General features: G+C 38.9%; 1 protein-coding gene across 1 annotated transcript in view; it reads left to right on the top strand.

Moving 5' to 3' along the window:
- Vav3 (vav guanine nucleotide exchange factor 3) overlaps nt 1–21,053 on the top strand; it is a 248,198-nt gene that overhangs the window by 188,179 nt on the left and 38,966 nt on the right. The window contains exon 20 of the mRNA XM_028757283.1: nt 3,589–3,725. Within this exon, the coding sequence (XP_028613116.1) occupies nt 3,589–3,725 (137 nt within the window). The remainder of the gene's footprint in view (nt 1–3,588; nt 3,726–21,053) is intronic.

The raw sequence follows: 21,053 nt of genomic DNA on the forward strand, positions 1-21,053 counted from the left end.
GGCCCCAGTAACACGAGGAAGTCCTTGGTTCCAAAATGGTTTATTGACATGACGGATAATAGATGGATCTAGGCGTACCCCCAAAAACTCAGGGCCGTCCCGAGTTATATAGGGAGGGAGAAAGGGGGAGGATTAGGGGAGGATCTGGGGGAGGAATGTTTAATTTGCTCTGCCCTCTGGCCTTCATTAGTATGTAAATCTCTAGGGCTTGAGGCCTAAAACCTGGCCTATGTGACTCTATGGAAATGTGGCTGTTTTCAGGATCCTAGATGATGGGAAGGACCGAACTCCTGCCGGTTCTCACGCAGAATTCCACGGAGAATCTCGGGGTTCTAAGTACCTGCTCAACCATGACCCAGGATACCCTTATACAGTCCCACACACAGACAGGCAACAGATACAGGGACAGCGCCCTGTTCTTGGGGGACATATATAAAGACCAAGCTACACCTTTGCTACATATGCGTTGGAGGCCTAGGTCCAGCCCATGTATGCTCTTTGGTTAGTGGTTCAGTCTCTAGAAACCCTTAAGTGATTGTCCTGGTCAGTTTTAAAGAGAGTTTGGAACCTGTCCAATGAGCTCTAAGGAAAAGAAAAGGACCGAATCTAAATCAATAGCAAAGGCCTAATCATGGAGTGAGCATCTGCAAATGTAATTTACTATCTGTTTGTGATCTCCTTTGTGGAGTGTGACGCCTGCTGTGACAGTAGATTGTGCTAAGTATTAAACTGATAGTAGACTGTGGATGTGACAGTTTAACCAATTCTTTTTTTCCTTTTTAGTAAGATTTTTAATCTCAATTACTATGATTATGTTTATGGCAATACTACTGGACCTTTCTCTCTCTCCTCTCTCTCCCTCCTTTCCCCACCCCTCTCTTACTTGTTAAAGGAAGGAATATAAAGAGGCCTTTTTGGAAGTAGCCTTTTTTTTCCACCAGTGTTGAATGCTGACCCTGTACTAGCGTCAGAAGCAAGGGGCAAAGTGACCATTTTTATTACATCAATCTGCCCTCATTTCATTCCTTTATCCTTTGATATATTATCTCTGTAGTTCTGTGGCTCTAACAATAGTTAATGGTGAAATGGGACATATTATCTCATTAGAAAAAAATAGCCACAGATTATTCGGTGAATGACAAAATATATAGATTCTATTGTATCATTAGATTACAATTTATTCCCATAGAAAAAAGCATATTAGTCAACGAACTCTGTATTTGCTAGTTGGTTCACGACCAAATTGACACTAGTTACAACATCCTTTTGAATATGGCCATGGGCTGAACCTTCTTCTGGCCAACCTAACACATTTTTTTTTTTTATTTTAGGAACTGGCTGGGCAACTTGTCTCTGTTAATGTACAATTAGGTCAGCTGTCCTTAAGAAAGCAATAGCTGAAAAGATAGAATTAGTAAAAAGGAACAAATCACACCATAAAAGCAAAGTCCTTCGTCACTACTGTGCAACACAGATCGTTTTTCTTAGTCACTCCGTGTTCACCTGTGTATTATTTTCTATTTTAGACGTTATTATTTTACATGTGCTATGGCAGTCTGATCTATATAAATAGACCTGAGGCAGTGTTTCTCTGGATCTGGCTTCTCATAGCCATGTGTGCAGGCTGGACATTTTTATATTATAATCTCTAATGTATACTTAGTTAGTGAGCTGCCATCAAAGTTAATGTGTTTCCCTAAATATCTATGCATTTTTAAATCAGGTCTTCTTAAGACTGACTACCTTGGGCATGTTGACAATAAGAGAACTCTCATTTTCGTCAGGTGTCACCCAGACAGCTACAGTGAAGGTCACAGCTCTCCTATGGCCTTGTTATTTAAGGTCAGATGAGTTATTTCAGGCTGAAAAACCTTTCCTTCTTGCCTTTAGCATATTTTTTTAAAAACAGAATAAAATCAAAATTTCCCAGGGAATCAACCAGATCATATCCTTTCCAAGCATTTGATGATTCTCAATGAAAACAGAGTAAGTATAGATCTGAGCCCAAACATGGAAGTGGAAGACCCATCATGCAACAAGACTGCATGCGGAGGAGTCTACATTCTACTGAATCCTTTCTCACAGGCTGAAGCTTTGACATCTGTTATGTGTATGGGAGGTGTAGATTTCATTTTAGGTTTGTAGTAGCAATTTTAAAAAATAGACTGTAAAATAAGCTCTCTCTGTACTCAAGGCATTTAGCATGTGGAAAACAAGTCTGATGAGTGCTTCACCTTAGGGTGCTGTCTTTTTGGGGAAGGACAATAAAGTCTGTTGTCTGTGTTAGTGTGCTGCCTTACAACATCGGGTAGAGAAACTGTTCATGAAAGATGGAGAAAGAAGTCACCATCCCTTCAGGGGTTCTGGAGCATTGAAGCAAAGGGAAGATGTAGCAACTTATTTTGGATCTCCACAGCCATAGCAGCTCAACTGAAGCGAAGGTCAAGTGAATTTTAACCCCTCCATTGACTGGGTGATAAGAATGCCTTGACTAACATTTTTGTTCTGTTGCATTTACAGTAAAATGTGTTTTGTCCCCTGCTCTAGATGGGGAGTAAATGGTTGCAAAGGATTTTGAGATATCTGTAAGCCTTTTGCTGCAATGTTTCATGTAGTCTTTTGAAAGTATTCTGGATATCCAGAAGCAAATGATAGTCACTGGTCCTCCAAAAACAGAGTACAGTGCTTCCATCACAGTTGTTCATTAGAAGACACACTCCTTAAGTGTAGTAAGTTATAGCTCGTGCCCCTAAATGGTTAAGAGATGGCAATGTTTATAAGTGATTTCTCTTCTAGAAGGAAGAAGCTTCATGTATAAATGAAAAAAATGACAGTGAGGCCATACATTTATGAGTGGTATTGGAGCAATTAGGCCCCGATATAATTGAAGCTGCCTATTCTCTGAAATGAAATATTGAACTGAGGCCCTCCTTGCACATTGAAAGAAATGCAAGACAGGGATGGATCTGTGTTTTTAATATTGTTGATGCTATTGGCTTAGACATGTTCCATTTGTTGGGTCTGTTTTGCAAGCCTAAATTTGAGCCCAGACATTCTCTCCATATAAATGTCTCAAGAATTGCAGTCCCACATCCATCACCTCTTTGCTTTTGAATTACAAAGATAACCTTAAGATAGGAGCCGTCTACTGGGCAGTGTGATACATACACAGAAAGGGTGAGTCTCCTTAGTGATGAAATCAGCCTATGCCCAAGAGGAAAGTAATAGGCAGAAAGGGTAGAGCTGATGAAAAAATTGATTCTTTTCCACAACGTGATATGTTTTTTATGAAGCAGGCATCGGCTGAACGAGATTTTTTTTTCCAACTAAAAAGAGAGACTGACAGTAAGGGAAGGGAAAGTATGTGAGGAATCAGGAGATCAGCTTCCTTCTTATTCTCTCACCACCTCAGGTGAGAAGGAAGTTAAGAAGCACTCCTTCTGTCTTGCTTCAGCCCTTTACTTGAGGCGGGCGTGGTTAAACATTTTAATGCTAATAATGGACCCGACTTTTCCTTTTCTTGAAGCACATGTAGCCTCCACACGCCATTGCCTTTTCTGTTGTCAACAGTGTGTTGTTTGTTTCCAGGTTTGCCAAAGATGCAGGTCATTAGGAACTACACTGGCACCCCGCCCCCAGCGCTTCATGAAGGACCACCATTGCATATCCAGGCAGGGGACACTGTTGAACTTCTGAGAGGAGATGCACACAGTGTGTTCTGGCAGGTACTATCCTGGATGATAACTATTTTGATCTAATGGATGATTGACTATTGAATACAAAATAAAACTGCTGTTAAAAACTTATTACGTGCTTCAGCTGCAGAAACCATATATGGTATGGTGGGATTATTGTTTATTAAACTTCTCTGTGTTTACAAGGCCAAGATAGCCATGAGTGCTATAACGCTAAAGAAAAACAGTGTCAGTGCTATGAGTCATAATCACCATTTTTATTAAAAATGTATACTTGGTTGGAACATTTTCTCAAACCTACTCCCTGTGGGTATGATGGCTTTAATATATTAAGAGTTCAATCCATGGAAAAATACCTGACTTATTTGCTAGTGGCCATTTGGGGCCCTATTTGACTTTTTGTACACCCACGGTACCTGGAAATCATCTCAGGGGCTCTCTAAGCATTATTTATAAAATATATGAAATGTAAGAAGTAATTGATTTTGTTGATATTTGTTAGAGATGAAATCACATTTTGCTAATAAGCCTATCTCTGATTTAGGCATTTTTGTTGGGATAGATGTGATACAGCATTAAGATTTTATATAGCTGGCTACCAGAATGTTGTGGTTCCTTAAGAGAATGTATGTTTTCTTATATGTGTAGAAATATTTACCAGTAAAGTTGAAGAATGTTTTAACTATTCATTGTACATTGAGGGTAATGGGGAGAGGGGGAGGCTCAGTAGAAAGAATGGCAGGTGAGTGAAATTTGATCATGTTTAAAGGGAAAGGAAATAGAGAAGGGCCATAGTTCGAAATGGTCCACTGTGCACACAAATGAATGTGCGTGTTTGTATCTGTTTCACTGCCAGAATGCACTTAGATCTAATACTTACCTTCAGCATCATTTCCACTGCTGTAGGCAATGGCTTTTCTGAGATCTCAACATGTTTCCCAAGTATTTTCTCCTCTTATTGTTCATCCTCCCCAGAACAAGAGAAAAATACCAAATTAAGTGTGGTGACACTTATATCCATCCATGTAGACAGATCTTCATTTGGACCCACAATGTCCAACCCCCATTCAAGACTCCTTTCTTCTTGAATTTTCTGTCTTAAAATGTCTATTTCCTTCTCTACTGGCGTCTAGTCTGTAGCATATTTATACGTGCACACTCTTCGTGGTTCAAAACATGTAACTCAATCTTTTGCCTGGTTTGTTCTGTTAGGTTCCCCTATTCTCTCACCACCTTTGTCTCTTACACTCAAAGTTAAAGCCATCATGGAAGTAGTCTGTACTTAGCCTGGACTCAATTGCTTCTGCTCTTGTTCTAGCCACAGTTTAGTACCCTACAAAATCTATGCTAAAATTTTATCAGTACTGCTATGTAGAAAACAGAAGAGCAGCTTTGAGGTATATGATAAACCATACATATTTAAAAGGTATAATTTTTAATTTTTGATCTCTCTCTCTCTCTCTCTCTCTCTCTCTCTCTCTCTCTCTCTTTCTCTTTCTCTCTCTCTCTCTCTTTCTCTCCCTCCCTCCCTCCCTCTGTGTGTGTGTGTTCTCTCTCTCTCTCTGTGTATGTGTTATGTGCACCTGTGCATACGTACGTTGTTGAGCTACTTCATGCTAATGGAGGACACAGGAAAACAAGTCTCCTGTTTTGTCATGCTGTACTGTGTTCCCTTAAGACAAGGTCTTTCGCTGAACCTGGAGCTAGACTGGCAGCCAGTGAGTCACATCAGTCATCTTGACTCCAGTTCCTACAGAGCTGGGGTCACAGACGAGCAGGAGCATGTCCCGCTTACTACCTGGGTTCCGAGGATTTGAGCTCAGATCCCCCTGCACGTGCAGCCAAGTACTCTTACCCACTGAATCACCTCTCCAGCCTACCAGGAACTTTTTCTACATTGAGTTTTTCATCCTGTAACTACTCTTAATTTCTGCTAGAGTCTTCTTCACCGTATCCCATCAGAGGTTTTATGTAAGCAACTATATTGACTTCATCCTTTCCAGTCGAGATACCTTAAAATGATTTCTCTTACCTTGCAGCAATGGCTATAACATCTGTACAGTATGAAGTGGTAGTAACAAGAGAAGTGGTAGTGACAAGAGAGAGTGTCATTGCTGTATTGCTGCTTTGAGGGAAGTGCATCCAGTTCTTTACTATTGAGTATGATGTTATCCAGGAAGTAGGACAGTTTCTTCCAAGTATAAACTAAATTTCTCTATGAGTACAAAGCTGCCTGCTCTTACCTGATTCTTCTTTAGTAAGTTAAGGTAAATGATCTCTTTCTAAGAATGTGTACATTTTATCTGTGATTAAATGTAATTGGCTGATGTTCATAATATGAATTGTTGATGTATGGAATCACTTCTGTCATCCCTCTTCCTACCTCCATCCTTGAATTCAGGAACTTTGTGGAGGCTGTGGACTACATATACCAGCTGGGGAACTTTTTAAACTTCTGTTCGCCATAGTGGTCTTAGGGTCAGACTTTGTATATTGCAGCTGCCTACTGGAGATGCAAAGGCACAAGCTGTCAGGTCTTAAGCTTTGAGCTGGTTCACTTACTTCTGATGCTTTGCATTGGTTTAAGCTCGGAGCTCTGAGAAAGTTCACTAGAGAACGGGCAGGTAACAGGGGCTACAGACAGAAAACGCTTTGGGATTTGTCTGAGCAGTGCTAAGAATAAACTTACTTTATAAGTCGCCCTTGGGGATTCTAAAAGCCAGTCAATTTCTCATTCTAGAGATATCAATAGAAAATAGTGAGACTAAGCACAAAATATTGGAGCTATTGAGGCATATAAGTGCTACCTGAACAGTGGTATGTTTGAGACCATAGTGGAGACCATGGGGATGGCTTAGCAGGACTCCTAGAAGCCTGCACAGTATGTGCCCACTGCATTCAACTCTGTTGAAGAGAGAACTGTAGATATAATGTTTTCCTAACCAAGCTCCCTGTGTCCTATTTTTCTGATACCTTTGGTACATAAAACTTAATTACACCCTTTCTAATTTTTATTTGCTATTTTTTTTTTTTGCAGAACAGTTAGGTTTGAGTGAGACTTTCAATACTTTTCATAATATTTACAGACTTTTATTTCTTTCTTTATTTTGTTCCCTATAGCACACCATCTCAAAAATATGACAATTCAGGCTTTGGTCCCGTTGAGCTCATACTTACTCATCTTACTATCTTATACAGGCTTCTGGTGTTTTTTTTTCTCAGCAAAAAGAAAATTGCTATTAATTCTAGTTTTTCTCTTTAGCTGTCTAGATGTGTGAAGATTTTCTGGTGTGGTGCTAAAAAGGCATTGGAAATACTCAAAGAGAATCACAAGATAAACGAGCAGAAGCACTGAATGACAAAACGTGTCTATGACTTTTTCTTAGTGGAATGCAGATCTAATGGTTAGGGAGAAACGTGGCTAATGCTTAGAATAGAGAAGAACAGTTAGCACACTTATTTCAGATAGCAATTATGCATTGAGTGCTAGCTCTGAATTCACTGCTCAGACACCTTCCTGCCCCAGTATGAACTCTCATTGGTTTGACATTAGATCTCTTATTTTTAGAGGAATCTTTCATGCTTGCTGCCAACTAGTAATGGGTTTACATTGTCAGGCATATGTTAAAAATTCATCCAGAGTTTCTGGCTTAGACGTAACATGTGCCAGCATTGTCTTATGAATACCTCTAAATCATTTAAAGGATATTTAGCTGGAGTTGTTACAAGGAACAGAAGCAGAGTGAGAAATCCTGGGGTGAAGTCATTTAATTGTAGCCAACTAGCTGTATGGATTGGATAAGGTCTTTTAATTACTATATAGCTTGATTTTAGGTATCACATGAGGTGGGCAGACAAGAGCAGTATTCATAAAACTGGTTAAAATCGCTGGCAGGAGGCTTTATAATACCAACATACAGCCCTATTCCCAAAGATACAGTGGGCTTGGTTTGAACCCAGGGTTGCATTAAGCTCCAAATAAATCATATGTGAACCATTGAGTACATGAGCAACTTGGTAAGATTCCATAATAATTATGGCACTATCTCCAGCTCATTATGTGCTCATTGGTTGAAACCAATCTATTATACATTGCCAAAAACTCAAGGTGTTCCAATGAACTCAATTATTTTGGCTATGATAGATACTAAATAAGGAGACTGTTTTCAAATTATCAGCATATAATAAAATTATGCTGGCCCCAGCCCTCAGACTGAAATTGACATATTTGTTTTCTGTATTTTAAAACATGATTAAAGATGTTGCAAAGTCCTCAAGTAGGCCGTCATGATTAAATAAACTTTTGTTTTACAAACTGGACATATGGAAGGTTCATAGTAGAAAACTGGCCAGTTTAATTTCATGTTTTATTAATAAACCAAAATAGCAGGGTATTTCCTCCTTATTGATTCTCAGATTTAAGATTTGGTTGTTTTAAAGTTCTCTGTGTCGACATATGTTTACAGGGTCTCCATTTATATATTTTGTTCATTTTCTTGCTCAAAGAAAACATATAGTTAGTAGCTCACACCCTTCACCGAGTGAGTTCCTCTAAGGGACTGCATTTTAAAATTGCTTCAAGAATATAGTTTCAAACACCTCTTCTGGTATCTTATCCCTTCTCATTTGAGATTATGCATAATTGACACTTGAGAAGCAAGTTGAGTGTTTTTCATTGCCTATGCTAGAATTTGGGAAATCCAAGTTCCATTTGCTGCGTTTGATTTGCTGTCATCTACCAGTGTGATGGCTGAAAAACAGAGAGGTCTAAAAAGGCTCCAGTTTAATATCATGAAAAGCAGGAGTGACAGTGGTTGCTGTAAAATAAATCAGTAGCATTGTATTATAGTCACTAAACAGTACCCAGGCATCTAGACAGAACCATTAGTCTGTCCATCCAAATACATAAAAATTGCCTACAGTGTTTCCCACTGTGTTTCATATTGGAAGGACCAGAAACAACCCCTCCAGTTTCTAATCCTCATGATCTGAATAGTCACGTTAGAGAATGCATTGTTTTGAGTTTTTGTTAAGAAGTTTTTGTAAATTCTATTTTGAAAAACACTCACAGAGTTTAGCCTGTAGATTAAAGTCTGAAGTACTTACCACAAATGAATTTGCATTTGAATTTTTAAAAGAACTTTTGTACTCCTTAAGAGCTTTGGCCTATTTGTACATTTTCAAGAGTTTTTGCTTTCTCAACTGCTTTCTCTTTCAAGTGAATCACTTCACTCATTAATGCAGAAAGTCAGATCTTATTGTAGACTGTCATGTTTTCTACACACACCGTGCTCAGAGCATACAAATCACCCTCCAGGATGGATCGGGACTCTGTCTTTGAATAGATATTAGGCGCCTTCGCTTTGTTATTATCACAACAGTAATTTCTATTGAAGTAAGTGGGCTCTCCGCATTTTCATTATAGCGTCTTTCAAACAATGAGTTGTCAATTGAGCAGTGAAAATGCATGCTGTTCTGTCTTCTATTCTAAGGGATTCATTTTGGCAGGGCCTTCTTTCTTTGTCTTTTCCTTTTTTTCTTGAAAGCTATATAAAATTGTCTTCAAATGAAATGCATAGCAAGTAGGAACCTGGCCACTTAGGGTTGCATTTCCTGGTGCAGGTGTAAGGCCTGGCTGTTGTCTCACAACATCCAGAACATTTCTGTTCACACCATCTGCCTGGGGACAGACAACTGTTGCTTTTAAGTCGTATGATATGTAAAGACAGAGACTCATTCATGGTGGAGTGGCTTTTTCACCTGAGAAATCTTTTCCCAGAAACTATACAGATTATACTTATCAGAAAGAAGAGGAATCTGGAGGGAGGGGAAGAAGGGATGGGGGAGAGGGGAGCAAGAGAAAGAATGGATGAGAGACCAGGAAGGGAAGAGAAAGAGAGGAGGCAAGCAAATGTACCATCTCTGTATTTCTTCTACAATACAGTGTGTTTTTTCTTAGACTAAAAGCTCTTGAACAAGGAGGATCCTCTGTCTTAAATCATGGGGTTTTATTTGCTCCATTGTCATTTATAAATACCCAAATGCTCCACTGGGGGAATTTTGTGAGCTAATTGGAACCAAAATGCAATTATAAGTACAGAATTGCAATCAATGCCAAAAATATGTATTTTTATTCACGGTGAGAATTAAATAACATAGAAAATAGTGGTGATACTTCACAGCTGCAAAACATGCAACTATGTGATCCTTATTTTAAGGAGTAAAAGTGTTTTTACACAAGTTCTGATTAGTCACATTGAGGGTTGTGGTCCTTGTTGTTGCTGTTGTTTTAAAGTTTATTGTCTCCTCTTTTACTGGGTGCTAGTTGCCAAATTAAAATCAAGGTCTCTTCTGTTCTTTCAGTCTCAAGGTTCTCTGTTAGGAACACTTGGCAATCATATTGTCTTCCTTTTTGAGAAATTCATTTTATATTTTTAACACCTAGGAAAATGAATGTTGAAGGGCAGTTATTTTTGTAGAAAATTTTAAAGTCATTGGTTTATGTATGTTCCTGAGATAAGTTTTTGTTGGTTTTATGTTTTACTTTTTATTTTTACTTGCAGGGTGCCTCAGTAGGAAATTACGCACACACACACACACAAACGAGAGAGAGAGAGAGAGAGAGAGAGAGAGAGAGAGAGAGAGAGAGAGAAACCTTCTATAATTCAGGAGTTCCAAGTCAAATGAAACATTAATTTCTCATGAAGCCAGTATCAGTGATCTTAGGACTAAAGTGTTGTGAACTGGCCGTGTAGGACTTGGACAAACGTGTATTTTCCTCTTATTAAGGTAAGGAACTAAAAGAATAAAAAGAGAATTGCCTGGGAAAATCTTCTTCATGCAATACATGCTTTCTCAAACCTTCAGCCTAGATATTTTACCACCTGCCTTCATCTTCAGCCTGTCCCATTTTCTTAGCTAAAACCTTCTTTACTATCTGAGATCTCTATACCAGAGGCATTTTCTCTTGAGTCTTTCCTTATTTAAAAATAGTTTTCAAAATACACAACTACCACACTGCTTCCTGATTGGCCAGGCTAGAGCACCCCTGAAAGATGAGAAGCATCATTTTTATCTGTTTCCAAGGCTCACAACACGTGTCTAGAATTAATAACTATTCAGAGATGCTCTATCTAGCCTTTGCTTCTCACACATTTTCAAAGTCATCATTACCTCCAAGTTATACTTTATGTCATTTGAAAGATCACTAAAGGATTTATCTTGTGAGAGAGTACTCTTACAATCCTCATCTGTGAAATGGGAATATTAACTTTTCAGTGACTCATGGGGGTTTCGTGAGGTTCATAGGAAGCAAACATGAAGAGGAATTGAAAAGGAGAAAAATTGTATGTCTGTGTAATGATTAACACACTTGAAGAATGTACCTCATTTACTAGAAGTAGAAAATGATTTCATTTTCTACTGGAATTTTCATTTCTTATCTAAATTTCATATTCATCATGTTCAGTTTGAATAAAGAGTTACATTGACAATGTGGGCTTTTTGAGTTTTTTTTGCCATATACACATACTTGATTCCTAAAATTTCTTTTACCTTTTTTTCCTCATGGTTATGCAGAAAACTGAAAGTGATGAATTCTGTAGGGAAAGGCAGATTGAAGTTCAGTGTGGGTAGAGACCAGGAGCCCTTTCCACAGAGCTGGTTTGCATGAGGAAGGCCTAGAATGTCTCAAGGCTCAAAGCTCGAGTGGCATGGTGCAGAGTCAACAGTTTACAGAAACTTGGCTCAGAGAACTTACCACAGTCTTTGATCAGGAGGGGTGAGGGAGGTGCAGGGAGAAGGGAGGAGTTGAAATTCCTTCCCTGCAACTCTGGAAGGTTACTGCAAGTGATTAAGACCACACTTTCCTAATAGTTCTAGAACATAAACGAATAATAGCTCTAAGAACATGTTCTAAAACTATATGTTTTCTCTCTTGATCTATAATTCAAGTGTCCATCTGTGTCCTCGTCAGAGGCAAATATAACATTAAAGAATTGTTTGTAAACATTACCAGATTCTTGCTATTAAAAAAACAGCTTCCTAAATTCAAAATAAAGCCAACTCATTTCTTTGATGGTATAAACGAGAGTCAGCATCTCAGTCTATTCTGGCACTGACAGGTATTTTTCCCAAGTTAGATTCCTGCCATGAAGACATTTCTTCAGGAAACCCAAGACTCAGGTCTGATCATGCAGCACTCCTGGCTGAGTGTGGGAACCTGTGTTAAGTCCCTCAGTTCACCTGTGCTTCTGCACTGTCTCCCAGCCCTTGTAAAGAATGAGGAGAAGCCATCAAGGCAAAATTGAACTTGTGAATGTGTGAATACAAAGCTATTCTTAGTTGGTCAGTATATCCTATAATCACCAGACCTTTATTTTGACAGGTATTTGCCTCAAAATATTGAGTATTTTGACCCTGAGAGCATCATGATCCCTAATTACAGGAAAGGAGAAGTAGGTAGCATCTGACTGTAATGGAGCAAGGAAGGCCCTGGAGAGATGATTACAGAAGATAATAGACATTAGTAAAGGCTTGGAAGAAACACTTTCCCTGGGTAATTGCCAACTGGCTTTGATTGAATAGATCATAAACGGGGTTTGTGGGAGTGTTTCCAAGTGTGCAGACTTTATTGTGGGAGTTGGCAGAGCTCCTGACACAGTGGGTGAGGTCCTAATTGTTATCTCTGGAGATGGACATAGTTGGCTAGTTTTCTTACTTGCATTTTTACCTTAGTTTTCTTACTTGCATTTCTTCTTGCATTACTGAATTTGGTGCAAGACAAAGCATAGATTATCCTGTACTTTGAGGAGACTACCTCCACCTAAGTAGAAATTCACGTTTAGGCCTACATCTTTTTTTTTTTTTTATTAGAAATAGGGATAACATTCTGAAAAATTCTGTTGTCCTTTTCTTCCATTATGTTACTGCCATGTAAACTACTTTCTGTACTGAAAGACTGTGTCAATCAAAATGTATGTTTAGTAGGCTGTCAGTCTGGAATTGCCTCTGGCACAGCCATTGATTGAATACTGTAAGTTCAGTAGTGCCTGAACATGTACACCCCCTTCAGATGTTGGACCGAATGATTTATGAATTTGTAATATACTGAATTTTAGTTATTTATGATTCAAATTCCTAAAGAAGTGATGATTGTATTTATTTCCCAGGGAGCCAATCCCACGCTCTTCAATAAATACTTACTTTATAATTAGTCAACATGAAAGTAAGATAGGAAGTTCTTATCTTCTGTTGGTAGATGCTATCAGATTAAGTTCCTCATCCCTACCATCACCAGTCAACAAGTGTTTGGATCCAAACACTGTGGAGGCAACAATAACTCACTGGGAAACTGTAGGACTTGTGGGAGGTGCCTAGTCCTGGAGACCCTGGGAATCCTTTGGTCAATTCTCTTGCTTCATGGAAAATGATATTGAAACAGAAAAACTGAGTGACTTATTTAAAATCAGAAAGCCAGGAACAGACAACAAGATTCCAAATGTCCCGATCACAACCAATTATTACTCTGTAAGTTTGTTGTGATCCAAAAGCCCATAGAAACCTATGAAAATATATCAAAAGTGGAAAAGAAGCTCATTGGCAAGGTGACATTATCAAGTGATCCTTGAACAGTGACCAAGTGACCATGTCTATTTATTTACAGTCCTCACATGCCTAGCACAATGCAGTGCATGCATTGAAAGAGCAAACTTTACATCAAAGCACTAATTCTGGTCTCAGTCAAAAATAATTCCTTTAAAAGTGCCCAATGTTGCATGAACTGTTAACACAGAAAGCCAGGACTTAGAGCATTTCCTTTGTGCTTACTACTGATTAAAATAACCAAAATTTCAGAAAAACATTTTTCTTGTTGTCCACAATTAGAAAGAAAAACGGTAAGGACAAATTTCTTTGGGGCTTCGTTGAGCCTAGATTAACTTGGGGCTGATATAGCTTCTCTCCAAGTAGGGTGCTTTCCAAAATGTGGCCAGACCTTGCTCTTCTTTACAGATTTTGGATTGTGCAACTACCTGAGTTTGGGCTCAGCTATTTGGATTTACTTTGCCGACTAATTTTCTTCTATCAAAGAACATTCTTGTTTATTTTGCTAGAAAGAAAGATAACACTGTCCGGAGAGTATGAGTCCGGATTGCATCATGTACATATTACCCAGTAAGAGTTAGAAGGAACACCTCAAGATACAAATAACACGTTGGGAGCTCCCTTTCTTATTGGAGAAATACAGAGACTTTGCTGTAGTCATTTCTGAAATATTGCAGAGAGAATACCATTGTTACACTCCCCTCCCATCCAACAAGCATAGCAATGCAGCTTCTGCTTTTATAGTTGGTTTTTATTTTTCTTTTCTCATTTTACAACTTTTGATCTTAACTGTTATTTTTTTTTAAAGATTTATTTATTTTATGAATGTGAGTACACAGTTGTTGTGATCAGATACACCAGAAGAGGGCATCAGACCCCATTACGGATGGTTGTGAGCCACTATGTGGTTGCTGGGAATTGAACTCAGGACCTCTGGAAGAGCAGTCAGTGCTCTTAACCGCTGAGCCATCTCTCCAGCCCCTTAACTGTTATTTTTTTCGCTCTCATCAGCCAAAATTCCAGAGATGGAGTAATAGATAACAATTCTGTATACATTAGAAAAACTATCAGCTATAATTGGCCTTTGCCATATAGTTTGATGACTGGATCTAATGATCAACCTATATGAATTGAAAATAAGTATGATTTCAAAGATGGCACCCAAGGATGAAGTTTGGCAGAACTATATGTTAAAATTGGTCCTTATGTAGAAGTGACCAACGTCAGGAATAGGAATTTGAAGTCTTTATTTAACTTCAGGAGTTTTTAAAAATTCATACACTAGCCAAAAAGGGCAGCTTTTGTGTTGTTCCTTTGTGTATCTACATGTAGACTGTGGGGGTCTTCATAGTGGTCAGTAAGTACTTAACTCTGCACAATGGTGTCTGACAACTGCCAGTGTGCATCGGCAGGAAAATAGCCATTTAGGAGGCAGTGACTGATGAAAGAATACATTTGCTTACAATAAAACCTCTGTTTAAAGCACCAACCTCTCCAGAGCATAGACTGGCCATTGAAATGAACATGATAATGGAAGTCCATGTTTTTTGTGAATTAGTATAGTTGCCTAGATACGAGTAGGATAATGGGGTTATACACTGACTTCTGTTTAATTAAGCAGTGAAAATTTAAAAGAACAATTTGAGAAAAATTGAAGACAATATTGCAGATAAAACAGAAAATGACTACACAGCATCTTCAAATGGCTTCCATAAATATTAATTCTTCAATCTTTAAAACACCCTGATGAGATAACTATGGGAAATCTTGTTGTCATCATTGCTTACCACTGTGACTTGCCTATGGCTGTGCAGCTCTTTATAATAGATTAGGAAACAAAGCAAGCTATTCTGGTGACCCTTCCTGTGACACTACCTTTCCACATATTTTAAGAACTACCTTAGACATATGTCTCACAGAATGTGGCTCTTACAATATGGCCACAGTTGTAACCACAGATCACCTTTTAGTGGATGCCAGTTCCCGACTGGTCTCATTTCTGATCACCTCTCCTCTCATTATTGGGGCACTTGTTTCCTTACTTGTCTTTACAAAGCTCATCAGAATAATTATACAAATAGTGCTCACAATTGTTTTATTTATCTATCTAATTTACTTAATATCTAATTTCTACCTACGTTCATTCCATAAACTAATCCCTGTTTATTTACCTATATTCCAACAATTCATGCCCTTTCTATACATTCTCCCCTCCCGGGGTTCTGGCTATTTCTTTCTTATAAATAATAATGTGATAATGGAGACAGGACTGGGCAGGGTAGCTGCTCTGGTCACTAGCCATGTGAGATGAACTGCTCAGTAATCTCACAGGACCAACATGCATATATTCTGAGTGTTTAGGGCACTGTCGTGGGGTAGAATTTCCCACCTTTCATGAATAACCATTAATCTAGCCTTTTTACATTTGGCTTTCCAAATCTGTTTCAAATCATTCCGAACGCTTCCAGGAGTGCATTAAAGCTCCAATCCAGATAGTATTAGGGGATAAATGAGCCACAGAGAAGAGATGTGGTATTTTTCTTAAAGCAATTTGTTCCCCTCCTTTTTACCTCAAAGTTAGAAGCCAAGCAATTTACGATTAAGATTTTTTTGGAGGACATCTTCCGTCATGTTAAGCCTTTCTTGTCTGTGGGTTTAAAACTGCAGTTTTAGCTTTGGCATCCTGGCAAGCATTAATATGTTTCTCTCTACAGGTAGATTACAGGTTTATTCCTACTGGCAAATCTAAAATAGCTTAAATTCATTATGATCCACTGTACACTCTTTTAAAGAAAAATGAGGAATACTTAAAACCTAAGGTCAGTTAGGAATAAGTAAGAGCCTGACTGTGCATTTGTATTTGTGATATTCAGGAATATCAGAGAAAATTGTCAATAATTTTAATTTAATATTTCCTACAGATGCAGTCTGCTTTTCAGAAAAGAAGGAATTGTTATTGTATAAATTATAATTTAATGTTTTCTTTGTGTCTGCTTCAATTTATTTAATGAGTTGTAAATGTCCCTCTATTCTCAACACATGCAATTCTTGACCTATTTTCTCAGGTCCTTTCCTTTCCAAAGAAAGTATTTCTTAAAAAGACTCAACCGGTAATGTTAAATTTACAAATGTCCCATCATATGATGCAAGATTCCCCACAGAATAGATGCATACAAAGATAGTGTACTGTATATCAGGTGACATACAGTGCCAAACAGGAATGTTTTCAAGTTGACCTTGAATATGTTAAAGGACTTACAGAACAGATATCAGACAGGAACGTAAGTACAAGATTATTCTCTATGTCTGGCATTTGTAATAGACATAAAAAAGATACCAAGCTGATTATTTGATCCAAAATAAAATTCTCATCTAAGGTTAAAAAAAGAAAATTCAGATGTATTGTCTTTTATCAAGGTTAGTAAAATCCTCATAGGTAGATCATCACATTAAGTGCCCTGAATCATTGCCTTGGAGGGTGGTTTATTTCTTCGTTACAGCCTGCAGTACCATCCATGTCTAGGGCATTGACAGCTGCTCCACCCGTTAGTATTAATGAATTATCAATGTGCATCCCACACACATCCACCAAAGAGCCAAAGACATCCCGCCTACACACTGCTTTGTTTTGAATCCTCCAAATGTTGCAGGGTGGCAGTTTCAAATGGAAATCACTGAATATAGCATGCATTATCTCCCAGAACTAGGACTAATGTCTTATAGGAGTAGAAAGGAACTGTAACCTCATTCATCTGTTAAGATAGGTCACAGTAGCTTCCACATCTTTGTCTTAAGGAGCATGTGTGATCCTTATACAAATAAAACTGTACTGCTGTGGCATTTCATTAAGAGAAATTCTTTTTTATTATTATACTTAATCTTTTTTTACAATCCAGTAATTATCCCCCTCCTGTTCTGCCCTCTAACAGTTACTCATCCCATTCCTCCTCCCGTCTCCAAAAGGATCTCCCCACCCCCACACCTCCCCACATGCTGCCAGGCCTCCCCATTCCCTGGGGCCTCAAGTCTCTTAAGGATTAGGTGCATCTTCTCTTATTGAGTACAGACCAGGCAGTCCTCTGCTGTATATGTTTCAGGGACCTCAGACCAGCTAGTGTATGCTGCCTGGTTGGTGGCTCAGTGTCTAAGTTGGGGGTCTAGGTTTGTTGAGACTGCTAGTCTTCCTATGGGGTTGTCCTCCTCCTCAACTTCTCCCAGCCTTGTTTTAATTCAACCTCAGGGGTCCCCAAATTCAGGCCATTTGTTGTATGTGAGAATCTGCTTCTGTATCAGTCAGTTGCTTATTGGGCCTCTCAGAGGATAGCCATGCTAGGCGTCTGTCTGTAAACACATTATAGCACCAGCAATAGTGTCAGGGCTTGGAGCTTCCCCTTAAGATGGGTCCCAATTTGAGCAGGTCATTGGACCTCCTTTCTTCCAGTCTCTTCTCCATTTTGTCCCTGCAGTTCTTTTAGACAGGAGCAATTCTGAGTCAGAACTTTTGACTGTGGGATGGCAACCCCATCCCTCCACTTGATGCCCTCACTCCCAAGGACACAATCCACAGAACTCAAGAAGTTTAACAAGCCAAAGAGACCAAGTGAGGATGCTTAAATCCCACTTGGGAGGAAGAAGAAAGCAGAGGGTAGAGGGAGGGAGGCAACTGGGTGGGAGAGGGGAGGGGAAGGGACAGAGAGAAAAGGGGAACATGATCAGGTATGGTGGGGGGAGGACCAGGAGTGAAGCCCCAAGGGCCAGCAGAATGAATGGAACTATATAACCTCGGGAGATAGGAAGTGAGGGGACCCTCTAGAATGTACCAGAGACCTGGGAGGTGAGAGACTCTTAAGACTCAAAGAGAGGGAACCTTAAATGAAATGCCCAACAGTGGGGAGAGGGAACTTGTAGAATACACCTCCAGTAGAAAGACAGGACATCAAGTGTCGGGATGGGGTTGCCATCCCACAGTCAAAAATGATGTTCTCATTCTTAATAGCTAAATAGTATTCCACTGTGGAAATGAACTACATTTTCTGTGTCCATTCTTCCATGTGGGACATATGGGTTGTTTCCAGCTTCTGGTATCACAAATAAGGCCACTATGAACATAGTGGAGCACGGGCCCTTGTAGCGTGGTGGAACATCCTTTGGGTATATGGCCAGGAGTTAAAACACAGCTGACATGACCATTTGTAATCTCTTCATTAAAATCTGCTGTGGTGCTTGTCTTTGAGGTGAGGTAAGACCCAAAATACCCAGAGTTTGTTTGACCTAACAGGTTTTCTGATCAAAAGAAAACCTAGGATATATGCACATGTAACTCTCACCCTGAACCCTTCAAAGAAAACTTAACTAATAGATAAGCTAAACATTAAAAAGAGAAAATTCTCTTCAACAGAGAAAATTATCTTTGCATCCAGAAGATTTTTCCATAGCTCATTATATATCCTCTTTCTTGGCCAGCTTCTCAGCCTTGCTTTTCATTTTTCATGTTCTTTAATATAGATGCATTTTTTCAACGTGTCAGTGAAAACTCAGAAATTGAATCTTTTTTGATTGTTTGTTTTTGTTTTTATTCGAGACAGGGCTTCTGTGTGTAGCCCTGGCTCTCCTAGAACTTACTCTGTAGACCAAGCTGGCCTTGAACTCAGAAATTTGCCTGCCTCTGCCTCCCAAGTGCTGGGATTAAAGGTATGTGCCGCCACTGCCCAGCTCAGAAATTGAATACTGTTACCATGTTTATACTACTACTTCACCTCTGCTACTTACACATCACTGTTCATGATTGTGGTGTTCAACTTCTAGCAGTTCATGTTGTCCTATGCTTCCATGGCCTTCACTCAATATGCAAGATTTTAAAGAGCGCACCAAGAGATATCTTATCAGGAAGAGAGTTCAACTGCAGACTTCTTTTTGGCACATTAGATGGCAAAGGTGTAAAGCGAGGCATTGGCATATATATGGCTCTTGATGAGCTCTTTACATGCTCTTGCCATCACCAAGATGCAGAATAATCACAACTTACACCTTTTATCCTGGCATGATTGTTGGTTGCTACTATTTACTTTAAAGTGGTCCTAGTTTGTATGGAAAAATGTTTCTTATGAAGCTATAGTCTCTTCCTCAAACATCAGGGTGACTTAGTTTCATTCATCAATTTCCTGTAGTCTACTTGGTACTAAAATGGAAAATAATTTAAATGTATCTGTCAATGCATGCTCATAAGCTATCCAATTCAATGGACTTACTTCCACCATTTCTGTTTTCTGACATTACAAACTCGCTATATACACATGCTATATAAGACACACTCATTGGATATGCCCCCACCCACCCTCCCACTCCCACCTCCCCACCCATGTTTTCCCCCACACTAGGGCATCCAGCCTTCACTAGACCAAGGACTTCCTTTCCCACCTATGCCTGACAATGTCATCCTCCCCTACATATACAGCTGGGGCCATGGGTCCCTCTCTATGTGCTCCCAAGCTGGTGGTTTAGACCCTGGGAGCTCTGGTTCTTTGGTATTGTTGCTCTCCCCATGGGGCTACAAACCCTTCCAGCTCCTTCAGTCTGCTCTCTCACTCCTCCATTGAGAACCCTGTGATCAGTTCAGTGATTAGCTGTGAGAGATAGAGGGTTTCTGGGTGGGGGGAAATGGGGAAAGGGGATTACATCTGAAATGTAAATAAAATATCCAATAAAAATTTTTTTTTTAAAAAAAGACACACTCATTACATAAAATGCCATAAAAAGGTCAGAGAATTTCACTGAAGAGATACCTTCATATAGAAACAGCTTGATTCCTTTTTAGCAGCTAGAAATAAAAATTAAGTATGGTGTATTTTACTATCTGTGGCATAATTTGAGCTCATAGTAGTGGTTATCATGGGACTATCAGATTGAGAGGAAGATACTTAGAAAATGTTTATTGAATACTTGCTATGCATCCAACATCAGATTATACAGAATAACTAAGACCTTGTGGAAGACTTCAAAGAACTCATGGACTAGTCATAGAGATAACCATGTAGAATAATAATTGTCCATTCTGATAAGTTTGTGCTACTACTTTATATGCTGCTAAGGGTATGTGAAGGAGCCATGAGTGAGCTAGTTGGGTATCCAGTGAGGGTCTGCAGCTTGAGAAATTCATTAAATAGGAAATGAGAGAATGGGCATCTAAGCTTTGGAAGAGGAGCAGAGTGGAAAGATAAGGAGGCCCTGTGTCAGTTTTGTGCTGAGGAAGTGTATGGTATTATACTGGCCATCATTCACTCTTACAAAACCATTACTGCTTCTCCTGTGTTCTTTATTCTATAATTGATAGATTAAGACCTATTATTGATCTAGTAAAGAAGGGAAGTTGAAATGTTAGACTTAAAAGAACCATAATTCCATAATTTTCTCTTATAATATGACTTGGAAAAATCATTGTAAAGCTTGTCCTTTCACCTCCAAAAAAATATATATATATACACACATATGCATATATATGTATATATAGACATATGTATAAAATGTATATGCATATATTATATTCTATCATAAAGGATCAATACAAGAATTAATGAAAACTCAGAATGCTATGCAAAGTGCAGTAAGAACTTTGTAATCATCAAACTTTATTAGACACATAAGACTGAGAGATGTAATGGTCTTAAAATTCAAATGGTAGGTTAACAAGTAGATCGATTATTTTATAACCATAACTTGAAACCACATGGAAAGAAGAAGCCTTTGCTTCTTCTGGGC

The sequence above is a fragment of the Grammomys surdaster genome, unplaced genomic scaffold, assembly GCF_004785775.1.
Source record: "Grammomys surdaster isolate TR1022 unplaced genomic scaffold, NIH_TR_1.0 126158, whole genome shotgun sequence".
Classification (NCBI taxonomy): Eukaryota; Metazoa; Chordata; class Mammalia; order Rodentia; family Muridae; genus Grammomys; species Grammomys surdaster.